Source organism: Rhinolophus hipposideros (assembly GCF_964194185.1).
Source record: "Rhinolophus hipposideros genome assembly, chromosome: 7".
In the NCBI taxonomy this organism is placed as follows: domain Eukaryota; kingdom Metazoa; phylum Chordata; class Mammalia; order Chiroptera; family Rhinolophidae; genus Rhinolophus; species Rhinolophus hipposideros.
In genome coordinates, this window is record NC_138053.1 from 41,122,177 (window position 1) to 41,147,137 (window position 24,961).

The following is a 24,961-nucleotide window of genomic DNA, read 5'->3' on the forward strand; positions in this document are numbered from 1 at the left end:
AATATTAGCTTTAAAAAATACATATTATTAATTTAAAAGTATACTCATATAGTGATTTCTCACTTTACATGTGTTTATATATTTTAAGAATGCCAAAACAGACTCACATTCTCACACGGCTATCAAGTTTTTTACCAACCTGCTACAATTGGTACATGTCCTAAATCCTGTACAATAAAACAAAAACAAAAAATTCCTATCTAATGAAGAATAACTTTTAATAAGCTTCTATGTTCTATTATCATGACAGTTTCCCACAAAAAGTAAGTTCTCCTTAATCTTTAACTAATGGTATGAACATGATGCAGCATGAACAAATGTCATGTTTAAAACCTAGGCTCCATGTAAATTATTAATTTTGGATTACCAATTCAAGAAGTCATAATGTCAATGCCTTATACCGTGTTTCCCCGAAAATAACACCTAGCCAGACCATCAGCTCTAATACATGTTTTGGAACAAAAATTAATATAAGACTCGGTCTTATTTTACTATAAGACCCAGTCTCATATAATGTAATATAAGACCAGGTCTTATATTAATTTTTGCTCCAAAAGACGCATTAGAGCTGATGGTCTGGCTAGGTCTTATTTTCAGGGAAACAGGGAACGTACAATCCATTAGTGATTCCCTTGCCTAGAAATCCAATAGTTTAAATTCCTATTTTGCCACCTTTTAAAGGTATGCCACAGCTTTGCATTAAGAGGCTGAATGATCCTGAACATATGAACAAATCCTTCCCTACCATAATTGAAGAAGATGGTGAATGAAGAAGAAACAATGACCGCTGACGTTAAAGTATTTCCAACACATACTCTCCCAAGTACTTCCAAAACGCACAGGCAGAGATCAAACAGAGATCTCTGAATTAGAAACCAGAATCTTTCTTGCTGGGATTCCATTTCCTCCTGCCTTCTAGGCAATCATGACACTATTAATTATTCCCTTTCTCTTATAAATATTCAATTTTACCTACCTGTTAGGCCTTTTTTCATCAATTTTAAACACGCTTAGCTCTCTCCAAACAAAACAAACAAACAAAACTCCCTTTGAATAGTACACTACATCACTGCCTTCGCTAGGCCCTACGTTCTCAGCCAAACCTCTTGAAATAGTTGCATATAGTTGAGTTCTCCATTCCTTCACCATCATTCAAAATATTTAGTTCTATCCCTCTGTACAAACAGCTCTTTATGTTATGACTTCTACACTGTTAAACACAAGGAGTATTTTTTTCAGTTCTTATTTTACTGGACTTCTCATTAGCAATTGTCAGTGTACCACTCCTTCCTTTTAAAACCCTCTTCTGTTGCAATTCTGTATTCTCCTGGGTTTCTCACCCAGTCTTCTAAGTCTCCTTTGAAGACTCCTCTCCCTGGCCATTTAATTTAAGCCATCTCAAAGCTCAGTCTGGGTCCTCTTCCCTTTTTTATTTAGTCTCTCTTTCCAGGTTTTTAATCTCAATTTCCATGATTTTAAAAGCAATATGCCTGCCAAAGATTCCAAAATGTATCTCTCCAGCAGAGCTCTTCTTTGGAGTCTAGAGAAATGTCTTCTCAAAAGTAATTTTTTAAAAAAGTGATTCAAATTCAAAATGCGTTAGATCACATATATTTTACTTCCCTCATCAAAATAACACCCGGCCCTCATGCAGTATTGCCTTTCTTGCTGCTAGACAAGCTAGAAACCTGAGTCATCCCCCAAACCTCTCTCATATCCAATCCACCAAGTAGTCCAAGCTAGTATTATCTGTTGCCTACTATCATCTGTTCTTCATCTCCCTGTACCCTCTCTTTTCTTCTGTGCCAACTCATTCTTTATATGGCATCAAGAATATCTTTAAAATGCAATGTGATCATACCATCTTATATATACATGGTAACCCTCTCCCACGCCTAAACCACTCAAAGACTTTCCATTAACCCTAGAATAAAGACAAATGTCTGTAAATATTCAAGCTCTTGAATGATCTAGTCTTGTCTAACTTTTCAAACTCAGCAGTCCCCTTATTTCTAAACTCAATGTCCGCTCCAAAATTTTCCACTTATATGCCTTTTTTATGCCTCTGGACTTCTACCTCATTAGCTTTCCACTTTCTCCCCCATACTGCTCCAACCCATATCTTTACATAATCAATCCCCACTCAGCATTTGGTGTTAGCTCAAATTTTGATACCCCTGAGAATCATTCCTTTATGGTCTCACTATACTAACTTCCCCTTTAAAACACTTATTATATTTAAACTGCACATTGATTTTTACTTATTTATCTCACTCTCTAAGCCCCGTGAATTCACTACCATGCCTGGCACATGATAGGCACTCAATAAAAATTTATGGATGCAATACAATGATCAGATATCTGCTCTCTATTTTCAACAGATCCATAAGATACAATTCATAGGGGAATATGTAAGTCTTATACATGCAATGGTTATAGAATTTTGTTCTCTTAAGAAATTAAACGTACTCATGCCAAAGGCTGTTTCAGATATCGTCTCCCACTCCACACTCACAGCTAAATCAATGCCATTAGTACGTGATACATTTAAATATACAGTCCTGTTGGCTTCTTCGATGTCTACAGAGGTGGCTCTAAAGGAAACAAATGGATTATGGAAAGCAGCAAAAGAGCATAATTTCTACATATTCAAATATATATCATATTGCTAGCATATACTTAATACTTTTAAATTTACAAAAGTCATGATGACATCCATCCACAAATCTTATACAGCAGGAAGACCAGACTCTAAAGCTCAAGATACTCATTTATGGGGATTTTTTTTAAAAACACAAATATGACACTCTGTTATTAGGATCATAACAAATACTGAGCGTCAGTAACTTCATGATGCATATTCCAAAAAATAAATAAAGATTTGTCATTCTTAACTCTCTTCTCATATGAACCAAAATCATGTTACAAAGAAAAAGTAAGGAAATTCTTAGCACATTAGTGAAAATAGATTTATTGGAATGTCTTTAAGACATAAAAAAATAAATATTTTCAGCTGCCAGAGGAAATTTTTAACTATAATTAAGTTAATATATGTTTGAAGAGTCATTCATTAGTTTGAGTAGCTAAATATAATTTATACTATTTCTCACTTTTTATTATTATTGAAAACAATACATGCCGTTATCTGAATGTATGAATCCTGAGAAAATAAGAATTCTACTAGCACCATAAGCAGGATATGATTGGGTTTTTCGTGATGATCCCTGTTGTGAGAAGGCATATGGCCTCTCTGTATCTACCTGCTAGAGCTCATTTTAAACATCCCCTTTTAAATAGTCAGAGATCAATTTCCCCTTGCATTTCCTTTATGTCAAAAACTATTTCCTACTTAGCTTCAGAAGTGGAAATTTCCTTATGAATAAACTATACCTATTTGCAGCTGCAGAGATACTGAATAAACCCTGAGGGGCCTGGTTTTGCAAAACTGTTATCAGGGTTTGAACATGCGCCCCTAATCTAGCACCTCCAGTTGGATTAAATAAAGTACAAACAAAATGTTCATCCATTTCTGGTTCCGTGTCTAAAATGGCAGATATGTGTAGGGCCTGAAAATGAAAATCAAAAGATAAAGTTACCAGAATATAGCATTTCTACAACAGACACAGAAATCTGCTAAACGTTTTTGACAACAAAATAATATGTTTTGGAAAACATCACCTTTTTAAAAATTTTAATACTGATACCCATAATGTGATAGTTACAACTCTTTCCAGCTACTACTTTCAAGATTTCCAACACTATAATGTATCACACTGAAGTGTCTAAAAAATAAATACTTAGGGCATTTAAAAACATCATTAAAATTAAAAAATCAAAAGCTAGTATTGATTTTTTGCTTACTCTATCCTATCTAGCTATACAACTTCATTAGTTTCACTCTAATCTAGGATTCACTGTTAAAAAGCAGTTATAGACATTGAAAGCCTAAATTAGAAACACCCCAAATGTTCATCAACATGAAAATGGATTAAAAAAAATAGTGGTCTATTCAGTGAAATGCTACTCAGCAATAAAAAAACAAAATAAAAACAACTAATGATGTGTACAACCATATGGATCTTAAAAATTATGTTGTACAAAAGAATATGTACTCAATGATTCTATTTATATAGAGTTCAAGAACCAGTAAAATTAATCTTTAGTGATAGAAATTAGAAAGTAGTTACTCTGGGGAGGGCCAGAATCTTTTGAGTGATGGTATCTTCAATATTTTAATCTGAGTCACGGTTACATGGCTATATACATATTTTTAAAGGAGCCATACACTTACGATTTGTATAGTTTACTGTTTGTATATCAAAATCAAAATGTAGGGGGAAAAGCAGCTGTTTTGTGAAAGAAAAACTTATTTAATCCAATTTTCTCTAACATTTAATTTGCCTAATGAATAGAAAGGTCTTTAAACATACTGTATTATAAGAGTCTTAAAACACACACGCGCACACGCACACACACACACACACACACACACAGTAAAATAAATTAAAATTTTTTAAATTAATTTAAAATATTTTTAAGAGAGAAAGCATGTGAATGTAAAGCAATGGCAAATTCATAAATACTTCAAATTTGAATTTTTATATCTATACCAAGATGTCAGCATCCTTTGGGAAAAAAATCAATAAAAGGTTCTAAAATTTCAAGAATGTGAAAAAATTAAACATACATCACAAAATGTGTTGAAGTTTACACAAACTGATCATAAATAAAATTATTTAATTATTGGATAGCCTGTTTTTAGATAAAATAGTTTTAAATATATTATTTTAGAATTATTATACTTCATATAACTGACTTGAAAAAACGTCTTCAGCTAATGCAATTAGCTGTTTTAAAAATTAAACTGTGTTTTAAAAATAAAGTTTAGTAGCAGAAATAGAAAATTATTAATATATAGGAAAAGAAGTTTCTGAAGACAAATTTCTGCTACTGTAGATCAGATTTATTATTAATCCAAACGAAACATTTTTCTCCAAAAAGCTAGTCACAAGATACTTGCTTCTCAAACAAGCAGTCTGAAGTAAGCAGTTATATTTTGCTAACAAAAATGTGGCTAGAAGGAATGATTGGGCTGAGACTTAATGACAGCAAAGAATAGTTTCATTTTAGTATGTGGTTTACAGATATATAAAGTGAAGTATTCCATTTAAATATGTTTATAATGTAAAATAGCAATGCATCTATTTTATTATTTGCACATTCCACTACCTGATTAACAGAGCACATTTTTCCAGTTGCACTCTGTATAGACTATATAGCACAATGGCACTTGCGCACAGTAATTTAATCATGTCTTAAGCTAATATTTAAGCTGGAAATATTCTGTTTTCTGTCTAGAACCTGGATTGCTCTTCAAAGAGAAAATTGCTTTGTAAATATTAAAGATAATCATTCATTGTCAGTGAAGGTTCATACAGTACCTTGAATCGAACACCTTCCTCTAAAACAATATAGCCTTTGGAAGGAGTCAGATCTTTAGACTCCACTGAAGAATTCACTCCTGTCACGATGAACTGAACTGTCACAGTTCCAAACAGTCCTTGGGCAGGTTCCCGGACAATGTACAATACTGCAACACTCTCCTGCACATAGAGAGCTGTAGGTTCTCTTAGGAAAAAGTGCCCACTGTTGTTAAATGATAGAACTCCAGGGCCATCATCATTAGCAAGGACAGTAATTAGGGCTGTCAAAATAAAAATATGAAAATAGAATGGGTTATAAGTGCAGGGAAATGTGGGGCTGCATCATTGTAAACTAGGCCAACTCTTCTCTAAGTCACCTTAAAAGCAAGGGAAATTTTTAAAAGCACTTAATAAAATGTATACTCACTTATGATATAAAAATACTCAGTTACCTCGGAATAAAAGGAAGCTTCCTCAACCTGAAGTGGTATCTCTCAGAAACCAATAGTAAATATCAAACTTAATGAGGAAAGATTAGAAGCATTGCCATTAAAAACAGAGACAAGACAATGATGCCTGTCATCACTGTCCTGGAGCCATCAGCCAGGTTGCAGGTAAAAAAAAGCAATAGAAAGAAAGAGTCAGAACTGTCCCTAAGATGACATGATTGTATTTTTAGAAAATGCAACAGGAAAAAACAATATTTGAATAATTATGAGTTCAAAATATTAGCTGAGTAACCTTCAAAAATCAAGAGCTTTTACTTTTTATTACCATTAATAATGATATTAATAATGGCAACTGAAACAACTAATTCTACTGAGAAGTTACAAATTGCTTCACCTATGCTAACTCATTGAATTCGCACAATAACCCTATGAGGTTGATGCTATTGTTCTTCTCATTTTAGAGCTGATGACTGAAGTCGGACTGATATGATGACGGACAGGTAATTTGTGGAAGTTGTGGAAGTCATCAGTCAGATGACTGATGACGGACAGGTCATTTGTGGAAGTTCACAAGATGGCAAGTGGCAGGACTGCTGCTCAAAGCTAGGAAGTCTGCTTCAGAGCATACATTCTAAAAGATTGTTATAATATCTCTATACATCAGCCATAACTTTTTAAAAAATTTAACAGAAAGGGGATCTCATTCATAATATCAACAATACTTAGGAATCAAAGTAAAAACACATAAGACCTTTTAGAAAAAATATGTAAAATGTTAATGCACGACTGTGGTAGATGCAGTGTCTCACTCATACCCCCTTGGCCCACTCTTGCATCACCTTCAGCAGTTTCTTTTGCCCATTAGTTTCTCTCTAAGTGAGGACATCATCAGCTCATGCAGGAATCATGCCAAAACTCCTGGAGACTTCATACTCAAGAGCAATCCTCAAACAATGAGGGGGAGAAATTAGTGAATGGACATACCAGCTTCCTTACTTCTCAGTAGGTCAGCCCTGAGCTTTGTTCAATGAAAGAGTCCAGCTTCTCAAACTTTGTCTAAGAAAGAGTCCAGCAGGACTGAGCCCCAGTTACCCATAGCAGTACCATTTATTAGCACATCTTCTATTGGCTTTTCTCTCTCTCTCTCTCTCTCTCTCTCTCTCTCTCTCTCTCTCTCTCTCTCTCTGTCTCTCTCTCTCTGTCTCTCTCTCTCTCACTTCATTTCTCACTATGCCTTCAGAGATCACCTCCCAAATAAACTACTTCCATCCAAATCCGTGACTCAGGGTTTGCCTTTGAGAGAACACCAACTGAAACAGTGATATACATCAGCTAACTAAAAGACCTAAATTAATGAAGAGGCATACCATATTTCTAAATGGAAAAACAACATTATGTGAGGTTGGGTCCATTCAAATTAATGTAAAATTTCAATTCAACCCCAATCAAAATCGTTTTTTATGGAACTCAGTTTGAGGATTCTAAATTTTATAGGGAAGAGACCACTTGAAGGAAAAGGTGAGAGAATTTACAGAAAAAAAAATTGAAAGTATTTGGCATTAAAAAAATAATAAAATGTACTTTAAATCAATGACAAATAAAACACTATGTTATTAGCACTTGAATAGGCAAATATAACAGAATACGGTTCAGGAAAATTAAATGACTGATTGATTGGTAATAAATTTCATATTGAAAATCAATGGCTAATGGACATCCCATTCTCCATATGACATTAGGATAGTATTATACATTTTAGGAGAAAAACAAAGTTCTATCCTTATCTCACATGATACCAATAAATTCATGGTATGTTAAATAATTAAATGTAAATGAAAACTATGAAAATAGTTTTAAAATATAGTAAATGTTATACAGCTTGGGGTGATTGGAAAAGATCTAAATAAATAGGATGTAAAGCATATCAGAAAATATCCTATTTAATTTTTAATTTAATAATAAAACACACCAATATAAACTTAAAAGACAAATGACAGACTAGGATAAACTATCTACATATTTAACAAGCAAAGTATTGACTTCAGAATACATGAATTATTCCTACAAACCAATAAAAGGAACATACCACAGAAAAGCACATTTAAAAAAAACCAAAAAAAAGTAATCACACAGAAAGAAAAAAAAAGTATCAAACTGACTAATGAGCATAGAAATAAGAAAAAATGCACAATACAACCACATATTTTTCATTCATTAGAATCAGTAAAATAAATAAATAAATAGATAGATAGATAGATAGATAGATAGATAGATAGATAGATACATACATACATACATACATACATAAATAAGTTAAAGACCAAAGAAATCCCTGGTAGGATGTGGAAGAAAAACAATTTTATATACACACTTTTGATGTAGGTAATATAAAGGCAGTTGATGTTCTTCCCACCCAAAATCCATTATACTAAACATTAACATCAATTACCAACATACACAAAGATTTATATACAAGGATACTTATTGAAACTTTGTGAAAGTTTGAAAATCGTCTACAGGTTGATTAATAGGGCATGGTTTAAGAAATTACCCCATATCATAGTACTTACGGTTCTGAGGAATTTTTTAATATTTAAAAATAGAAAATTACTAGCATAAAGTGAATTTGACAAGGTCCAATAACACATTCTTTCCTGTTACTTATGGTGGTGGGCATATAACTGCAATTCCAATCAGAAGTATATCAGGACTTTTTCAAGGAAAGCTAGATATTGAATATTCTCGCTTCCCTATTACATGGAATGCAGAATGATACTGATGACCATCTTGTGACAAGTAACGTTGGCCTTGGGATGAAGCCAATATTCCAAAGGCAAGGAGAAAGAGAGAAAACAATAGGGCCTCTGGACAGTCTGAACTGGGTTTTCTATTGTTTATACGCAGAGGATTCTTAACCTTGCTTCCATGTCTTGGCCATTGTAAACAACGCTGTAATGAACATATGGATGCACATGTCCCCTCGAAGCAGTGTTTGGGTTTCTTCAGATAAATACCCTGAAGTGGGATTACTGGGTCCTTCTTTGTCACTTGTTGTAGCCTTTGTTTGAAAGGCTATTTTGTCTTGTACAAATATTGTTATCTCAACCATTTCTTGTTTGTTAGTTTGCTTCCATTTTCATGAAATATCTTTTTCTATCCCTTTACTTTCAGTCTGTGTCTTTTGATCTGAAGTGAGTCTCTTGCAAGGAGCATATGTAAGGGTTTTTTTTATTATTAAATTTATTGGGTACCAATAATTAGTAAAATTACATAGGTTTCAAGTGTACAATTCTATAACACATCACCTATATATCACATTGTGTGCTCACCACTCAGTCAGTTCTTCTTCCATCACCTTGTATTTGACCCCCCCCTTTACCCTCTTCTATCTCCTCCCTCCCCTCTTACCCTCTGATAACCATTAAACTGTTGTCTGTGTCTATGAGTTTTTGTTTATTTATTTGTCTTGTTCCTTTGTTGCTTTCAGTTTTATATTCCACATATGAGTGAAGTTACATGGTTCTCAACTTTTTCTGCATGACTTACTTTGCTAGGCATAAATATCTCAAGATCTACCCATGTTGTCACAAATGGCAGTTATTTCATCATTTCTTATGACAGAGTAGAATTCCTTTGGGTGTATATATAGTAAGGATCTTGCTTTCTTATCCATTCAGCAACCCTATGTCTTTGGATTAAAGGGTTTACTCCATTTACATTTAAAGTAATTGTTGACAGGTCTGTAGTTAGTGACATTTTATTCTTCATATTTTTGGTCTTTTTTTTTTTTTCTTCTTCTTCTTAAAGAAGTCTCTTTAACAATTCTTGTAATACTGGTTTGGTGGTGATGAACTCCTTTAGCTTTTTCTTGTCTGAGAAGCTCTTTATCGCCTTTGATTTTAAACAAAGCTTTACTGGGTAGAACAATCTTGGTTGTAGGTCCTCACCTTTTATCACTTTGAATATTTTGCACTAATCCCTTCTGGCCTGCAAAGTGTCTGTTGAGAAATCAGCTGACAGTCTTATGGGAGCTCCCTTGTAGGTAACTGTTGTTTTCCCGTTGCCTTTAAAATCCTTTCTTTGCCTTTAACCTGTGGCATTTTAATTATGATGTCTAGGTGTGGGCCTTTTAGGGTTGATCTTGTTTGAGACTCTGCACTTCCGGATCTTGTATGTCTATTTCCTTCACCAGGTTAGGGAAGCTTTCCATCATTGTTTCTTCAAATAGGTTTACAATTCCTTGCTCTCTCTCTTCTCCTTCTGGCACCCCTATGATGTGAATATTGGTATACTTGATGTTGTCCCAGAGGTCCCTTAAACTGTCCTCATTTTTTAAAATTGTCTTTTCTTTTTGCTTTTCTGATTGATTGTTTGCTGCTAATTTCTCTTCCAAATTGCTGATCAAACCTCTGTTTCATCTAATCTACTATTTATTACCTCTAATGTATTATTCAATTCAGTTATTGTATTCATTTTTGACTGGTTCTTTTTTATATTTTCTATCTCCATTTTTATGTTTCCTATCTCTTCACTGAGGTTTTCACTGAGATCACTGAACATCCTTGTAGCTAGTGTTTTGAACTCTGCATCTGGTAGACTGCCTGTCTCCATTTTTTTTTCTTTTTTAGTTATTTTTCTGGAGGTTTGTTCTGTTCTTTCATTTGGGACATATTTCTTTGTCTTCTCATTTGGGCTGCCCTGTGTTTGATTCTATGTATTAGGTACAGCTGCTATGTCTCCTAGTTTTAAGAGTGGCTTTATATTGGTATCCTGTGGGGCTCAGTGGCACAATCTCCTTGGTCACCGAAGTTTGTGATGCAGATGTGTCCTTTATGTGATTTGTGTTTGTCCTCCTGTTCTAATTGAGCCTTGGTTGCTGTTTGCATACAAATGAGAGGGATTGATCCAACTGGTTGTGAGGCCTGGCTGTGACTACAGTGGAGAAGCTGCTGTACACTGACTGACCCTATCGAGCAGGAATCGCTTTAGCAGCGTTCTTGTGCCTGCCCAGTCTGCCCTTTGGGTGTGTAGTCTGTCGAAGTAGATGGATGGTGCTCCTCTACTAGTTGTGCCAGCCCTGGGATCTCTTGGGAGGGGCCCTACCATAGGTCAAGTTCAGTCTCCACCTGTACCCTGCCGAGGACCACCTGGTACGAGCCACAAAGCAATCCACAGATATGTGCCACCCACACTGGGTTTGGAGGTGCCTGAGAGAGGCTAAGCTGTGAGCCAAGTCCAGCTGCCGCTACTGCTGGGCTTAGAGCTGCTTAGCAAGAGGTATGGGTCACGTCAAGGCCAGATGCTATTTGTTTGGGGTTTGTGAGCCTTTGAAAGATTTTGGGAGAGTTGGCAGCATGAGGCAAGACAGGCCATTTGCATGGAAAAGCCACTAGAAGTAGCTTGATAGGGCCTACAAGTTGGGTAGGGTGAGGTCTCAGGAAATCACCAGAGTGTGGCAAACAGTGTTAGCCAGGTTGATTGGGACTCAATATGGCAGCAGCCTGTGATTGTATGCTAAGAGAGGGGAGGGCCCAACAAAGAAACAATGATTTCTATCAGCACCCCCATCAGGGAGAAAGCTGCCCTTTCAGCCCTTGCCCTGAAGCCAGTGTACTTAGTTCCTCCTTTTATGTCCCTGGTACCTTGTGAGCTGCTGCCCCAGTGCGAGAGCTAAGAGCAAATGCGTCCATCAGTTAGTAAGTCCATGAGCGGTTCCCTTAAGTGGAACTTCTGGGACTGCAGCCACCCTCTGTCTCACTCAGCCACAATTTCCACTGGTTTTCACAGACAGACATTATGTGGACTTCTCTCCCATGCACTGGAGCCTGGTGTGGGGCTAGAACCCACACTCCTCAGAGGAGACCCTGGAGCCAAGAAATATCCCTCCCAATATTTAACCTACACATGTGGTTGTGGGACCAGCCCATTCAAGTCTCTGCCCCTCCTAACAGTCTCAACAGGCTTCTTCTGTCATCCTACTTATAAAAGTTATTTTCAATTAGACTTCAGGTGTGTGTCAATAATGGTTGTTTTATAATTTAGTCATAATATTGATGTGGTCGTGAGAGGATGCCAGTACAGAAATAACCTATTATGCCATCTTGAACAGAAATCCTCAGATTTAACATGAACTTTGCTACCAACCTACTTTTATGTGTTACACACACACACACACACACACACACACAAGCTAGAAGCTTTGATACACTGACACTGGAATTCTAAAATGATTAACTTAAAATATTTTTCATTCTAAGCATAGAAAACCATCAGAACTCACTAATCCCTTTACATATGCCACCACAGAAGAAAAATAAGGAAAGGGAAAGGGAGCTGTTTGTAAGAAATCATCAATTACCTATTGTGTTTTCTCCCAGCTCTAATCCAGGAGAAGGATTTGTTAAAATCAGCTGAAATTTTTCATCTCCTTCTGGAATATCATCATCAAGAATCATGACGTCAACATTTTTATACCTAGTTCCATCAGCAAAATGAAGAATCTGGTCAAAAAAATTAAAAGTAGAACAGTATTATATTTAAATATACTCTGCATTTTTATAGAATGGAAAAACATACAATATAGTTGTGAAAGTGAAATAAGCTATTTTCCAGGGATTTTTTCCCCTCATTTTTTACATGATCTCTTTTTATCTAAATTGGCAATACTGAATTTAAAAAGTAAAATTTGTGGAGGAAGAGAAGGAAATAAACATTTAGTTAAGGAATAAAATCCATGAAGAAACAAAGTAAAAAGTATTGTAAAACACTAAAGGTGTTTCAGTAAATTAAAACAAAGAAATAAAGGAGTTAAATTTTCAAGTAAAAGAAACACTCTCAGAAGGTTATTCGATGACATAAACTGTTTAACATGATAATTCTCCAGTATTAAATATTGCAATAAAATAATAAAGTAAGAATAATCTTTAGAACAGTACTGAAAATTAAATTTATATATTTTACTAAAATAGTCAAGAGAGCTATCTCATCATGTGGAAGTCTTCTGCCCTAATTTACTATGCAATGTATAATAGTTCATTATTTTAATATTAACTTATTTATACAGGATCTAAATCACTATAATTCTGAAAGAATTCACCATTGGGGTAAAGCTGTAATCCAGCCCCAGCTGTGCTTCCAAATTCTGGGCATATACAAACAAGGAAACTTGGCCAAGAGCCCCTTTGCTCCTCTGGGCTACCAATGTTAAACTTCCTTGGGTTTCATGTACTTCAAACCTGTAATGAAAAGAAGACATTCATTTTCCCTTACAAGTTTTTATTCTGTAAATAGTAGAGAATCTAAAACTCAAAAACAGGCTCTTATGCAGCTCCGGGCTTACCTGCTATATTGCCATTCGATTATGCCTCGAGCACCATCATTGGCATCAATAATAATTTGTGCAGTCAAGCCTTCGGAATCTGGAAAAAAAATAACCCACGAAGACATACTTTAACATAAATAAAAATGATTTTAAAAAGAACTATTTGATATAGAATTTAAAGACTGTCTTTTGAGACTATATAATCCCTAATATAGACATATTGGCAACATTACTCAAAAGATGTTTAAGAAAATAAAGACACAAATGCTCAGAACATCTGAATAAGAAAACATTTTGCTAACAAGAGCCATTGATTAGTAAGAATTTAATCAACTGAGGACAGTAGGAAATAAGCAACTGAGGTTATAGTTTTATTTATATTATTTTAATCCACTTCAAGAAGAAAGGAAAATGGAGACAGATGGAAGGAGTGGACAGAGCAAGAAGAGAGACAGAAATGAGGAGAGAAGCAGGGAGTACTGCAGAGAAAAATACAGGTGTAAAAAAGAGACACAGAGAGACAGGATACAAACAGAAGTTGAGACAGATGGGAAAGATGAGGGAAAGTTTAAGAGAATAAAGAGAGACTACCATTGATGGAAACTTACCCATTTTTATTTTGTATTCTATCTAACAAGTTCAGTATGTTATCAATGCCTATTATTCAGTGTTGAAATAGTAACTAACCTTGTTACTGTGATTTTTTTCTCGTTTTTCTTTTCTTATTTTTAAATAATTTTGTCCTTTATCTTTTAAATTTCAGAGGCACTGCCTTTATCTAGGATACTTATGACAGCAGCCTGGGTACAGAAGGGGTAGGGAGAATATAATTCTCTGATTAAAGAGAACAACACATTGTTGAGGAAAGAATATAAAAATCAGGACCTGTGCCCATCAAACCAGAGGCTGCAAAGCAGAAGCCCAGCTCCACTATTTCCTAGGTATGTGACTTTGGGCATGTTACTTAGTTTCTTTTAGCCTCAGCTCCCTCATCTATAAAATGGGAAGATACAAAAAATGAGAGTATTCGCAAACAAAAACAGTTGATACAGAAGCGTAAGAAAACACTCAACAAAAGTTAAACTACTCAAATTACCTCTAATATGAGTATGAAAGAAATATGAAGTATTTTGTCAGCTTTCTTAGTGTGAACAATAATTATCTTGTAATAATTACTTGATGTAAAGAGCTTAGTCATTGAAGTTATATGTTTCATTTGCAAAATAATTGAAACTTTTAAAACAATAGTAGGTTAAAAACTGCTTATTTCCTTTTGATAATTTCAAAGTTGTCATACTGAACCTCAGAAGTGAGTAAGAAACCCCTATTCCCCAAATCACTGCTCTTTACCATGCTTTTCCTTTAACCCAGACTGATTTCCCCTCTGCCCAGTGCCCTTCTAACTAAGGGTTGGCGGGAAGGCTACCTCAGTGCTATTCACATTTACAAATTTCAGACAAAATTTCCCAATATTAAAATGCCCAAATTTCAAATAGGAGTTTGTGTTTTAAAAAACGAATATATCTACATATATTCGTAGATATATTACGAATTATTAACAAGTAATCTACATAAATTTGTACTGAGGTTCAAGTTTTACCTTTCAGTCTGTAATGAATTAACTGAGTCTTTTCTACAGCATGAAAAGAAAGAGATTAAAGGTCAAAAAAGAGCGGAGAACACAACAAACAAACAAACAAAAGCTCTGCTTAAACTAAAAAAATAAATAAATATATAATTTGACAGTTTGGAGATCTAATGAAAATAGCAAATAAATTTTAAAAAGAAAATGCCTTCCTAAGAATTAGTTATAGTTTCAACATTACCAATTTGGTTATAAAATAGTTGTAAAATGTAAAAAGCATCACACAATAATTCTTAAATGTGTTGACACTGTCCAATGGTAAAGTTACAATACATGATATTCTCTAAATTAAAATAAATCTAAAAGCCTAATTATTTGCAAACATAGCTGAGATTAATAAACATCACAAAGACCATTTCTGATTTAAGAAAAAAAGTAACTTTACTTCATTTGTAGTGAGTAAACAGAAACAAACAGAAACCCATCATACCTAGTCTAGGAGGAAATGAAGTTAAAGGAGCCATGATAAGTTCAACATAAGTTAAATTCACAAGGAAATATTCTTCTAGTTCTGGTATATCGTCCTGCAAAAATTACATCCATTAAATTCCTTAAAACTATGCTCTCAAAGTAATTACCTCTCACAGCTGTTTTTTAAATTATCTCTCTCTCTCTCTCTCTCACACACACACACACACACACACACACACACACTTAAATGGTACACAGAAAATATAAAAATGCAAACATAGCATCTCAAAAATTAACCTGTCAGGAAAAATAAACATGTCTTGGCAACGATTTTATTTTATTTTATTTGACACCAAAAGCAAAAGCAACAAAAGCATAATAAGCAAACTCGAAAGTTCTTCACAGCAAAGGAAACCATCAACGAAACAAAAAGGCAACTTTTGGAATAGGAGAAAATATTTACAAATGACCTATTTGATAAGGAGTTAATATCAAAAATATATAAAGAACTTATAAGCTCAATACCAAAAAACAAATGATCTGATTAAAAAACGTGTGGAGGAATTGAATATTTTCCTAAGGAAGATATACAAATAGCGAACAGGTATATATGAAAAGGTGCTCAACATCTCTAATCATCATGGAAATGCAAACAAGAACGACAATGAGATATCACCTTATATCTGTTAGAATCGATATTATAAAAAAAACAAGCAGCTACAAAGAAGTATACTATACCCAGCAAAGCTTTTGTTTAAAATCACAAGCGAGAAAAAGAGCTTCTCAGATAAGAAAAAGCTAAAGGACTTCATCACCACCAGAAAAAGAAGAAAAAAAGATTAAAAAATTATAGTAAAATGACAATAACTACATATCTATCAACAATTACTTTAAATGTAAGTGAATTAAATGCTCCAATCAAAAGACATAGGGTGGCTGAATGGATAAGTAAACAAGATACATACATATGCTGCCTACAAGAGACTCACTTGAGATTGAAAGACACACAAAATGAAAGCAAAGGGTTCAAACAAGATAGTTAATGAAAGGGAAACAAACAAAAAATAGCTGGGATAGCAATATTTATACCAGGAAAAATTGACTTTAAAACAAAGGCAAAGTAACGAGAAAAAGAAGAACCCAGTAATTCCACTTCCGGGTGTTTATCCGAAGAAACCCAAAGCAGTACTTGGAAGGGACATATGCATTTACATGTTCATTGCGGCATTACTTACAATAGCCAAGACATACAGGCACACTGGGTGTCCATCAATGGATGAATGGATAAAGAAGAGGTGGTACATATATAGAACAGAATATTTCTAAGACATAAAAAAGAAGAATTAAATCTTGCCATCTGCAACAACATGGACAGACCTAAAAGGCATTGTGCTGAGTGGAGGAAGTCAGAGAGAAAGACAAATGTCATATGATTTCACTTATGTGTGCAATGTAAAGAACAAAATAAATGCACAAACAAAACAGAAACAAACTTATAGATGCAGACGTTTTGATGGTTGTCAGCTGGGAGGAGAACTGGGAGTAATGGATGAAAAGGGAAGGGATTAAGAAGTACAAATTGGGGGGGAGGGCCGGATGGCTCAGTTGGTTAGAGCGCAAGCTCTGAACAACAAGGTTGTCGGTTCAATTCCCACATGGGATGGTGGGCTGCGCCCCCTGCAACTAAGATTGAAAACGGTGACTGGACTTGGAGTGAGCTGTGCCCTCCACAACTAGACTGAAGGACAACAACTTGGAGTTGATGGGCCCTGGAGAAACACACTATTCCCCAATAAAAAAAAAAAAAAACGAAGAAAAGCCCAGGGTCAAAGAAGTCACAAGCTTTAAAAAAAAAGTACAAATTGGCCGTTACAAAATAGTCAAAGGGATGTAAAGTACAGCATAGGGAATATTGTAATAACTGTGTATGGTGTCCAATGGGTACTAATTTTATTGGGGTGATCAGTTCATATGTCACATCACTATGTTGTACACCTGAAACTGACATAATATTGTATGCCAACTGTACTTGAAAAACAAAAAGAATTATTTATAAAAAGACAAGAGGTAAGTGTTGGCAAGGATATGGAGAAAAGGAAACCTTGTGTGCTGTTGGTGGGAATGTAAATTGGTGCAGCCACTATGCAAAACAACATAGAGGTTCCTCAAAACATTAAAAATAGGACTACTATATATTCTAGCAATTGTACACTTGGGCATATATGCAAAGGAAATAAAAACTGGATTGCAAATATGTATCTACACTTCCATGCAGTATTATTCACAGTAGCCAAGATATGAAAAGAACCTAAGTGTCTGTCAATGAATGAATAGAAGAAGAAGATACAAATACACACACACACACACACACACACACACACACACGTCTGTGTATATATACAAATACACACATAATGGAGTATTATTCAGCCATGAGAAAAATGTAAATTCTGCCATTTGTGACAACATGGATCAAGCTTGAGAGCGTTAGGCAAAGTAAAACAAACTGGACAGAGGGAGACAAACACTGTTTGGTATCACTAATAGATAGAATTAAAAAAAGAAATGCCAAACTCATAAAATCAGAGAGTAGAAAACTGGTTGCTGGGGGATAAGGAGAGATTGGTAAAACAATACAAACTCAGCTACAAGATGAATAAGGTCTGAGGGTCTAGTGTAAAACATGTTGACCATAGTTGATAACAAAGTATCATATAATTGAACTTTGCTGAGAGTAAGACTTAAATGTTCTCATACACAGAAAAAGATAAATACCTGAGTGATGGATGTGTTGATTACCTAGATGGGGGAACCTCTTTCACAATGTAACGTATATCACATCACCACAATATACACTTTAAATATCTTACAATTTTATATATGTTTTAGATTCCATAGATTTGATATACTATGCAGTATTTTGTAATTATATTTCCATAAAGGCAAATTTTTTTAAAAGCATAAAAGTATTAAATTGATATCTTGCTATGTGATAAATTATTAGGTTGAACCATATGAAATAGCTAACATCATTTTTTATCTAGACCAATATGTAAACCAATTACATAAATATATAAACAATATATTTTAAATATAATAAAAGCAAAATATTTAAAATCACCTTATTATCTAATGATTACAATGAAGACTATAATGATATTATTTAAAAAAAAATACAGGCTTTGCAGTCAAGGATACCTAGTACCAAATTCTTTAAGTTGAGCTGCTTAAACTTCAAGGCCTCAGTTCTGCCATCTTTATAATGGAGAAATACTAGCTACTTTGGGGTTGATAATAATGATTAAAAATAATGTGTATGGAGTACCTGGCCTAGACAGAGTCTTTAAAAAGTGATAAGCTATTTGTGTTGGTTAATTTTAATACACTATTACTATTAATCATTAGTCCACATAATTGCAATGAAAAAGTGCTCAAAACATGAGGACTAGCAAAATGCATCAGTAGTGACCAGTCAACAATGTTTACACAGAAACCCAATGTGTGTGTGTGTGTGTGTGTGTGTGTGTGTGTGTGTGTGTGTGTGTAATCAGTACATACACACCAACATACACTTCTCTCTTCATTTTATTTAACAGAGATATGTTTCCATGGGAAAAAACAAGAAAATCAAGATCACAGTCTCTAAACTATCTTACATAATATACAAACCAATGTGAGTTACCAAATCAGTGACGTAAAAGGGACTGTCCCCCATCTATTCTACCCCCACCCCATGCTACAATTCTCCCCTATCATCCCTCAGCCTGGCTTATTTCTGTATAGACAGGCCTGCAGTCTCTTCATCTTGTGCTACTCAGGGAACAGAAAGGGCTGCAAAGACCTGGGGGTGCGGGGACTGGAATCCCTGTGTTCATAAAACTAGACTCTGTAAAGAAAAGAAAGGTGACTATATATTTTCTACTTTAAAAACTAACATGTCTGAGGAATAATCCATTTATTTATATTCCATTACATTACTAGATTATATATTTTAAAAAAAGACTTACCTTAAAATTGTATCAAATTCTGTGTTGCTTGTCACATACTGATGTAATATTACCATAATTATATCTTATGGCTTTAGAAATCTCATACTATTATATTAGGTCACAGTGATATGGCAATCAACAAAATGAGAGTTACTGACTTCAGATGGTAGATGATTACATACACTACTTATAATTTTGTAAAAGTAAAAAGCCTCAGAGAAAATGAAACCTTCTAAAAATAGAAACCCCAAAATACACAGTAACTGAAAAATACTTCTCTGAAGCAAAATTCATTCTCTCTCTCTTTCTCTCCCCCACTCCTCAAATGTGTAACATCTCCTACCCTCCCCATATGTCCTATTTTCATAAACCTCTTGCAAATGTATTTAGGTAGCTGAAACACTAAGCCCCCAAACAGCATGAGATTTCATAATAGGAAAACTCATTTAAAACACAGTATCAATCACCAATAACTAAGCTGGACTGTAATCATATTTAATGCCATCAACCTCTAGTGAGTCTCTCAGTATCTCCAATTTAACCAGTCCTAACAAGTAAGACACTGACTTACATGAATTTGCTGGTACAATGAGTCCTTTGGAGTAATCAAAATGCTCCTTTAGAATCTCTTAGGCCAATGCCATCTTAAGGGGGACTGACTGCCCTAAGGAAATTCTATGTATCACAAGATGTTTCTATAATAAAGTACACAACAGTAGGCCAGCCTATCTAGACAAGAACAGAAACTCGTGTGGCTAAAAAAATTCACAAAAAGAAGTAAGCTGATTTAAAGGCACCTGAATATTCCATCAATTTCTACTTTTTATGTGGTTATTCAGTTTAACACAGTAATAGCAAAATAACAGATTTACCTCAAGTATAGTTATGTTGATGGCTGTTGCTGTTTCCCCTTCTTCTAAAATCAGAAAGCCAACGATAGGGACAAAGTCAATACCTGGCTCAGCCAGGTTTCCTTCTGTTTGGTTTTTCAGACCCAACATTCCAGAAACTGTGGTGTATGTGACATTAATGGCTCCTAATTAAATTGGATGGGAAAAGATTTTATAATTATTTAAACTTTTAAAATAATCTCTCATTAGAAACTCTTTGACTTTCCTAAAAGTACCTGCAGTAGCTTGTATTATTAGCCCCAATTCCTCCTCTCTTCCCTTATCCTTGACCTTTACCATGTAATGGCTCAATGTCCCACTGTGGGCAGGCATACTGCCCTGTCTCTAGACTTTGAGTTTGACTGTGTGACTTGTTTTGGTTGATAGTACAAAGTAAAAGTGATGATGTGCTAGATTTCAGCCTAGACCTCAGGAGACCTGGCGTTTTTTGCTTGCTTTTTTGTACCTCTGCTGGTCTCAGAAGAATGAGAGACATATGGAATAGAGTTACCCCAAGCTCAGCCTAGGTCAGTGCACCTATAACCAACCTATTATATATGATGGTGAGATTTGATGACTGTTTGTTACATAGCATTTTTCTGACAACAAAATTCCTGTAATTTTTCAAAAATAAAGAAGTTATAAAGTCCTTTCCTGAATTAATACATATTAAAGTTTTTCCTGCCCCTGACTTATTTCAGCAATGGCTTTCATCCAGACAAGTAGAATATTACAAAAGCACCTGCCTGGAAACCCCATGCATTCTAGAGCAACACAAACCTAGAGATCCAAATTCTCTGTTGATGAAAAGCTGAATTGTTATGTTAGCCTCTTGTAGCACAACAAATCTTGATGAAAGAGCAAAGTTTAAAACTCCGTGTGGTTCATCACTGGCTTCCACAGTCAGGACCGCGGCATATCCTTGAGCATCAAGCAGAGCAAATCCTGCTGGTGAAACTCCTAAGGATGGAGGGGCCATAAGAAATCTGACAGTGATTTGGCATTTACTTCTAAACACTGAAATAGAACCCACTCTCTGAAACATATGCAAGTAGCTTAGAAAAGTGTTCTGTTTTGTTCACTTCTCTAACAGAAATCTTCTGGTTGACAAACAGAAACTACATTTTAGTTTTCTTTTTCTAGATAGCAAATCATGAATTTTTTCGCTTGACATTATTGTTATGATTTGCTAGACTGGTCACCTCAATTACAGAAAGTAAATAGAAACTAAGGAAAGTACCCAGATAATTTGCTCAAAATTAAGTTTGAAATATCCATATAATTGGTCTAAATCAAAATTGGTCCATTAATATCAAATTAATTACAGAAAAATTCTTCTTTTGGAAATGTATTTGATTCCATAAGGAAAGCTATAGCAAAATTTTTAGAGATTTTCCCTTAGTCCATAAAGATAAGTATTTCCATCCTGAGCTGACTTTTTTTTGGATCCAACATTTTTACGGAACAGGTGATATTTAATGTAACTTTACTTTTCAGTTGGTGTGTATCTAACTGCTAAACATAGAGATAACAACTATTATTTTTTTGAAAAGAATAATATACCAGCAAAAAATTTAAAACTGAATTCTTAATTACCTTGTGTCGTGATATTGTACAGAATGACTTGGTATACTTCTTTCTCTTCAGGAATGTTGTCATCCAACAAATGCACAAATATTGTGTTATTCAATGACCCCTATGTTAAAAACAAAGAAATTCATCCCTCTATTGTCCCTCAATACAAAATGTCTCTTGCTTTTACTGGCCTTAAAAATCATGCTCCCAAATACATTTTTATTTAAACAAAGTGTTTTGTATCTTAAAAATTAACTATATGAAAATCATTCATTCATGGGAAACCAGGCTTAAAGCAAATAGGGATTAATTGGAGAGGATCTTGAATGCTGAGCTAATGAATGTAGATTTATCCAATGAGTAATGTAGCACTACTGACAATTTCAGACAAAGCAATTAATTGGGGAGATTCTGTGAGCAACACAGTAGTGAATAGGGAAAACTCAAACATGAAAAAGCAGACCAGTGCTGCAGGGAGACCAGATATCAGAAGTTCAATTCAGGACTCAAAGCCGAAGGTTATAGGGGCTTATCTTACTACTGAGGCAATGGAAATAAAAAGAATTAAACACGTTATCAAACAAAATCTCATTACCAAGTGAGTGTGGAGAAAGAGGAAGATGATAGAGTTACAATAAAGTGGTGCTGATTTTCTGTTGAAGAAGTGCTTTTATAAAGGTATTTCCCACCAGTCATCTTTCAAACTACTGGGAAGAGCCTCTAAACGGAACCTCCAAAATATATTTTTAACATTATCCTCATGTAATACTTTGTCAACAGGACACAAAAAGTCATTTGTTTTTAGAGCTATGTTTGCTGTTGTCATGTATTTAAAGTTCCAAGTCAGTGAGGAATAAGAGACAAGGGATAAGCACTATCTACCCATCAGCTTCAGAATGTTAAAGCTGACAACAAAAGTGGGAGGGCAGGAGAGTAGCAAGAGAGCGTGGCTCAAATACAAAGCTGACATTTTCTGTTTCCTTAAAGGAGATGTACCAAGTTCGTATAGGAAAACAAAAGAATTCCTTAAGTCTTAGAAATTCTTTTTTGAGTCATGTTCTTCCTTTAGGTTTCTAAGCAAGTAGCTTTCCCATCAATCTGCACTAATCCTGTATTACATAATCAGCTTTCCTGTTTTTTCTCAAAATACATTGTTTACGCTAGATATTTTTGGTAAAGCTCTTCTTGGTATTACCTCAGAAAAGAAGAGTTGTCCACTAAAGTTAGCAAAATTGAGTTCTAGATTTTGCCCAGTAATTTTCCAGTTAACAGTAACATTTCCTCGACCAGGTGCTGTTCTTATCACATGGAAGTGCAAAATTTCTCCTGCAAGTGAAATGTACAGACTGATAAATGCTCAATGGAAAATGAATTAACATTTGAATTCAACAAAACCCAAATCCCAAACATGCAACTTTTACAGTACCATTTCTAGAACATTACAAAGCAGTTCTGTTTTGAATTTTCTAAAAGCTTTGTACATGCTTATTGTTTATTTACAAAGAGATCTCACTTCTACATACTGCTATTTAGTTGAACTTCAGGAAGTTTGATATGTAAACGTTACAAAAGCACATGCTAAAATGGGAAACACAAACTTTTATACACTCCAAAACATGCACCAGAACATAAAAGTTCTGTAAATTAAAGAAAATAATAAACTTCTCATGGTCAAAACTAGTAATAATACAAGTAAATTCTTCTTTCACTTTTCAAAAGGACACAAATTCCTTACACTGATATGCAATGTGATTTTACACAATGCATGCATCAATATGCTTGCAAATACCTGAAAATCACATTTCTTTAAATTGTAACTTACATATACCACCAATGATTTTGTTTTATAAAAAGAAATACAAAGGAAAGGTGTCAAATCTGTACATCAACCTCTGTAACTTCACCAAAGTTACAGTTATCCTTGCTGGATAATTGAAGTCTTTGGCTTTTATCTTAATCTAATACTTTATACAATTGAAGAAAATCATGGTAGTGATTTCTTTCAAACTGCTGAAAGTGGAATGTGAGCTCCTGGGGAATATTGCTGCTGCCCATGAGGCTTGCTGAAAATGTGCTCAATTCAAAAGTCATGTATGATGAAGAATACAAGTTAAAGTATCCTAATGAACTGCGCCATTAAAAATTATGATTATGAAAAGATAAATGGAATGATGTTTAGAAGGCTTTAAAAGAACACATCCTTATTCAAATTGTATAACACTGAAATACAGTTGAATCCATGCACATTCATTAAAAATATCACTTTTACTTAGTCATCCAAATAAATAAACATATCTGACATTTATATTTAAATGAGAAAGAGTAGAACTAAACCAATAAAATATAAACACCCTTTTCAAATATTTTCTAAACTACCACAATTTTTTAATTTCTGAAGATAATAAAATAAAAAATATTACTGACAGAAAGGTTTCTTAAATTAATGGATTAATTTAGAGATTATGTTCAATTTCTAAGAAAAGCAAAATTAAATTTTCACACAAACTTGAAGCACACATAACTTTAGAATAGCGTGTTATGTGGCGAGAGTAGAGAATATAAGAGGGCAAAAGTATCAGAAAGAAATCTATATAAGATTTCCTCAAACACTTCAACTATCAATGTACAAATTTAAGTGTTTCAACACAAAAAGAATTTCAGTCACCGTTACATTACTAGTATGTCTTGAATTAAAAAAAAAAAACTCATTGGGACTGCTAGTGAGGAATCAGATTCTCCAAAGAATATAACTGAAAGACTCTACAATAAGCCATAATTGCCAACATGCTATTTAAAATTTTTATAACTTCTATAACTCATAGGAACAAAATATAGGCACTACTGTGAAACCCTGGAGTATCTCTTGTACACCATGCACATTTTATCATACAGAATGTTGTACTGAACAAAAAGGGTTAATTATTGAAAGGCACAGAGAGAGCCCTAGAGTTGTTAAGCTGTTTTACCCACAGTGCTGTCTGGTGACACAATTAGAAATGTTTATAGAGTCATGGTTTTCAAATTTCTTTAAAATCACAAAGCCTAGTAATAAAACCTAGTAATACTTCAAAAATAAAATTATGGGAGCTTGATCAGTGCTAAAAATACAGCAAGATACAAGTGGCAAGAAAACAAAACGTAAGTTAACAACGACCCATGTTGAAGGGACCCTATGATCACAATAAATAAAAAAATTATAGTAGCAATATTGTACATAGAGATTTGGGGAATAAATTCACCATTACAAGGTAAAAATAA

At 34.3% G+C, this 24,961-nt stretch overlaps 1 protein-coding gene across 1 annotated transcript in view; it reads right to left on the reverse strand.

Annotated features, from left to right (window-relative positions):
• Positions 1-24,961, reverse strand: part of ADGRV1 (adhesion G protein-coupled receptor V1) — a 503,044-nt gene that overhangs the window by 366,707 nt on the left and 111,376 nt on the right. The window contains exons 36-46 of the mRNA XM_081054450.1: positions 22,899-23,029; positions 21,725-21,824; positions 20,909-21,088; positions 20,111-20,274; positions 15,269-15,362; positions 13,212-13,290; positions 12,969-13,107; positions 12,231-12,372; positions 5,442-5,704; positions 3,391-3,566; positions 2,470-2,594 (exon numbers count right to left, since the gene is read on the reverse strand). Of these exons, the coding sequence (XP_080910576.1) occupies positions 2,470-2,594; positions 3,391-3,566; positions 5,442-5,704; positions 12,231-12,372; positions 12,969-13,107; positions 13,212-13,290; positions 15,269-15,362; positions 20,111-20,274; positions 20,909-21,088; positions 21,725-21,824; positions 22,899-23,029 (1,593 nt within the window). The remainder of the gene's footprint in view (positions 1-2,469; positions 2,595-3,390; positions 3,567-5,441; positions 5,705-12,230; positions 12,373-12,968; positions 13,108-13,211; positions 13,291-15,268; positions 15,363-20,110; positions 20,275-20,908; positions 21,089-21,724; positions 21,825-22,898; positions 23,030-24,961) is intronic.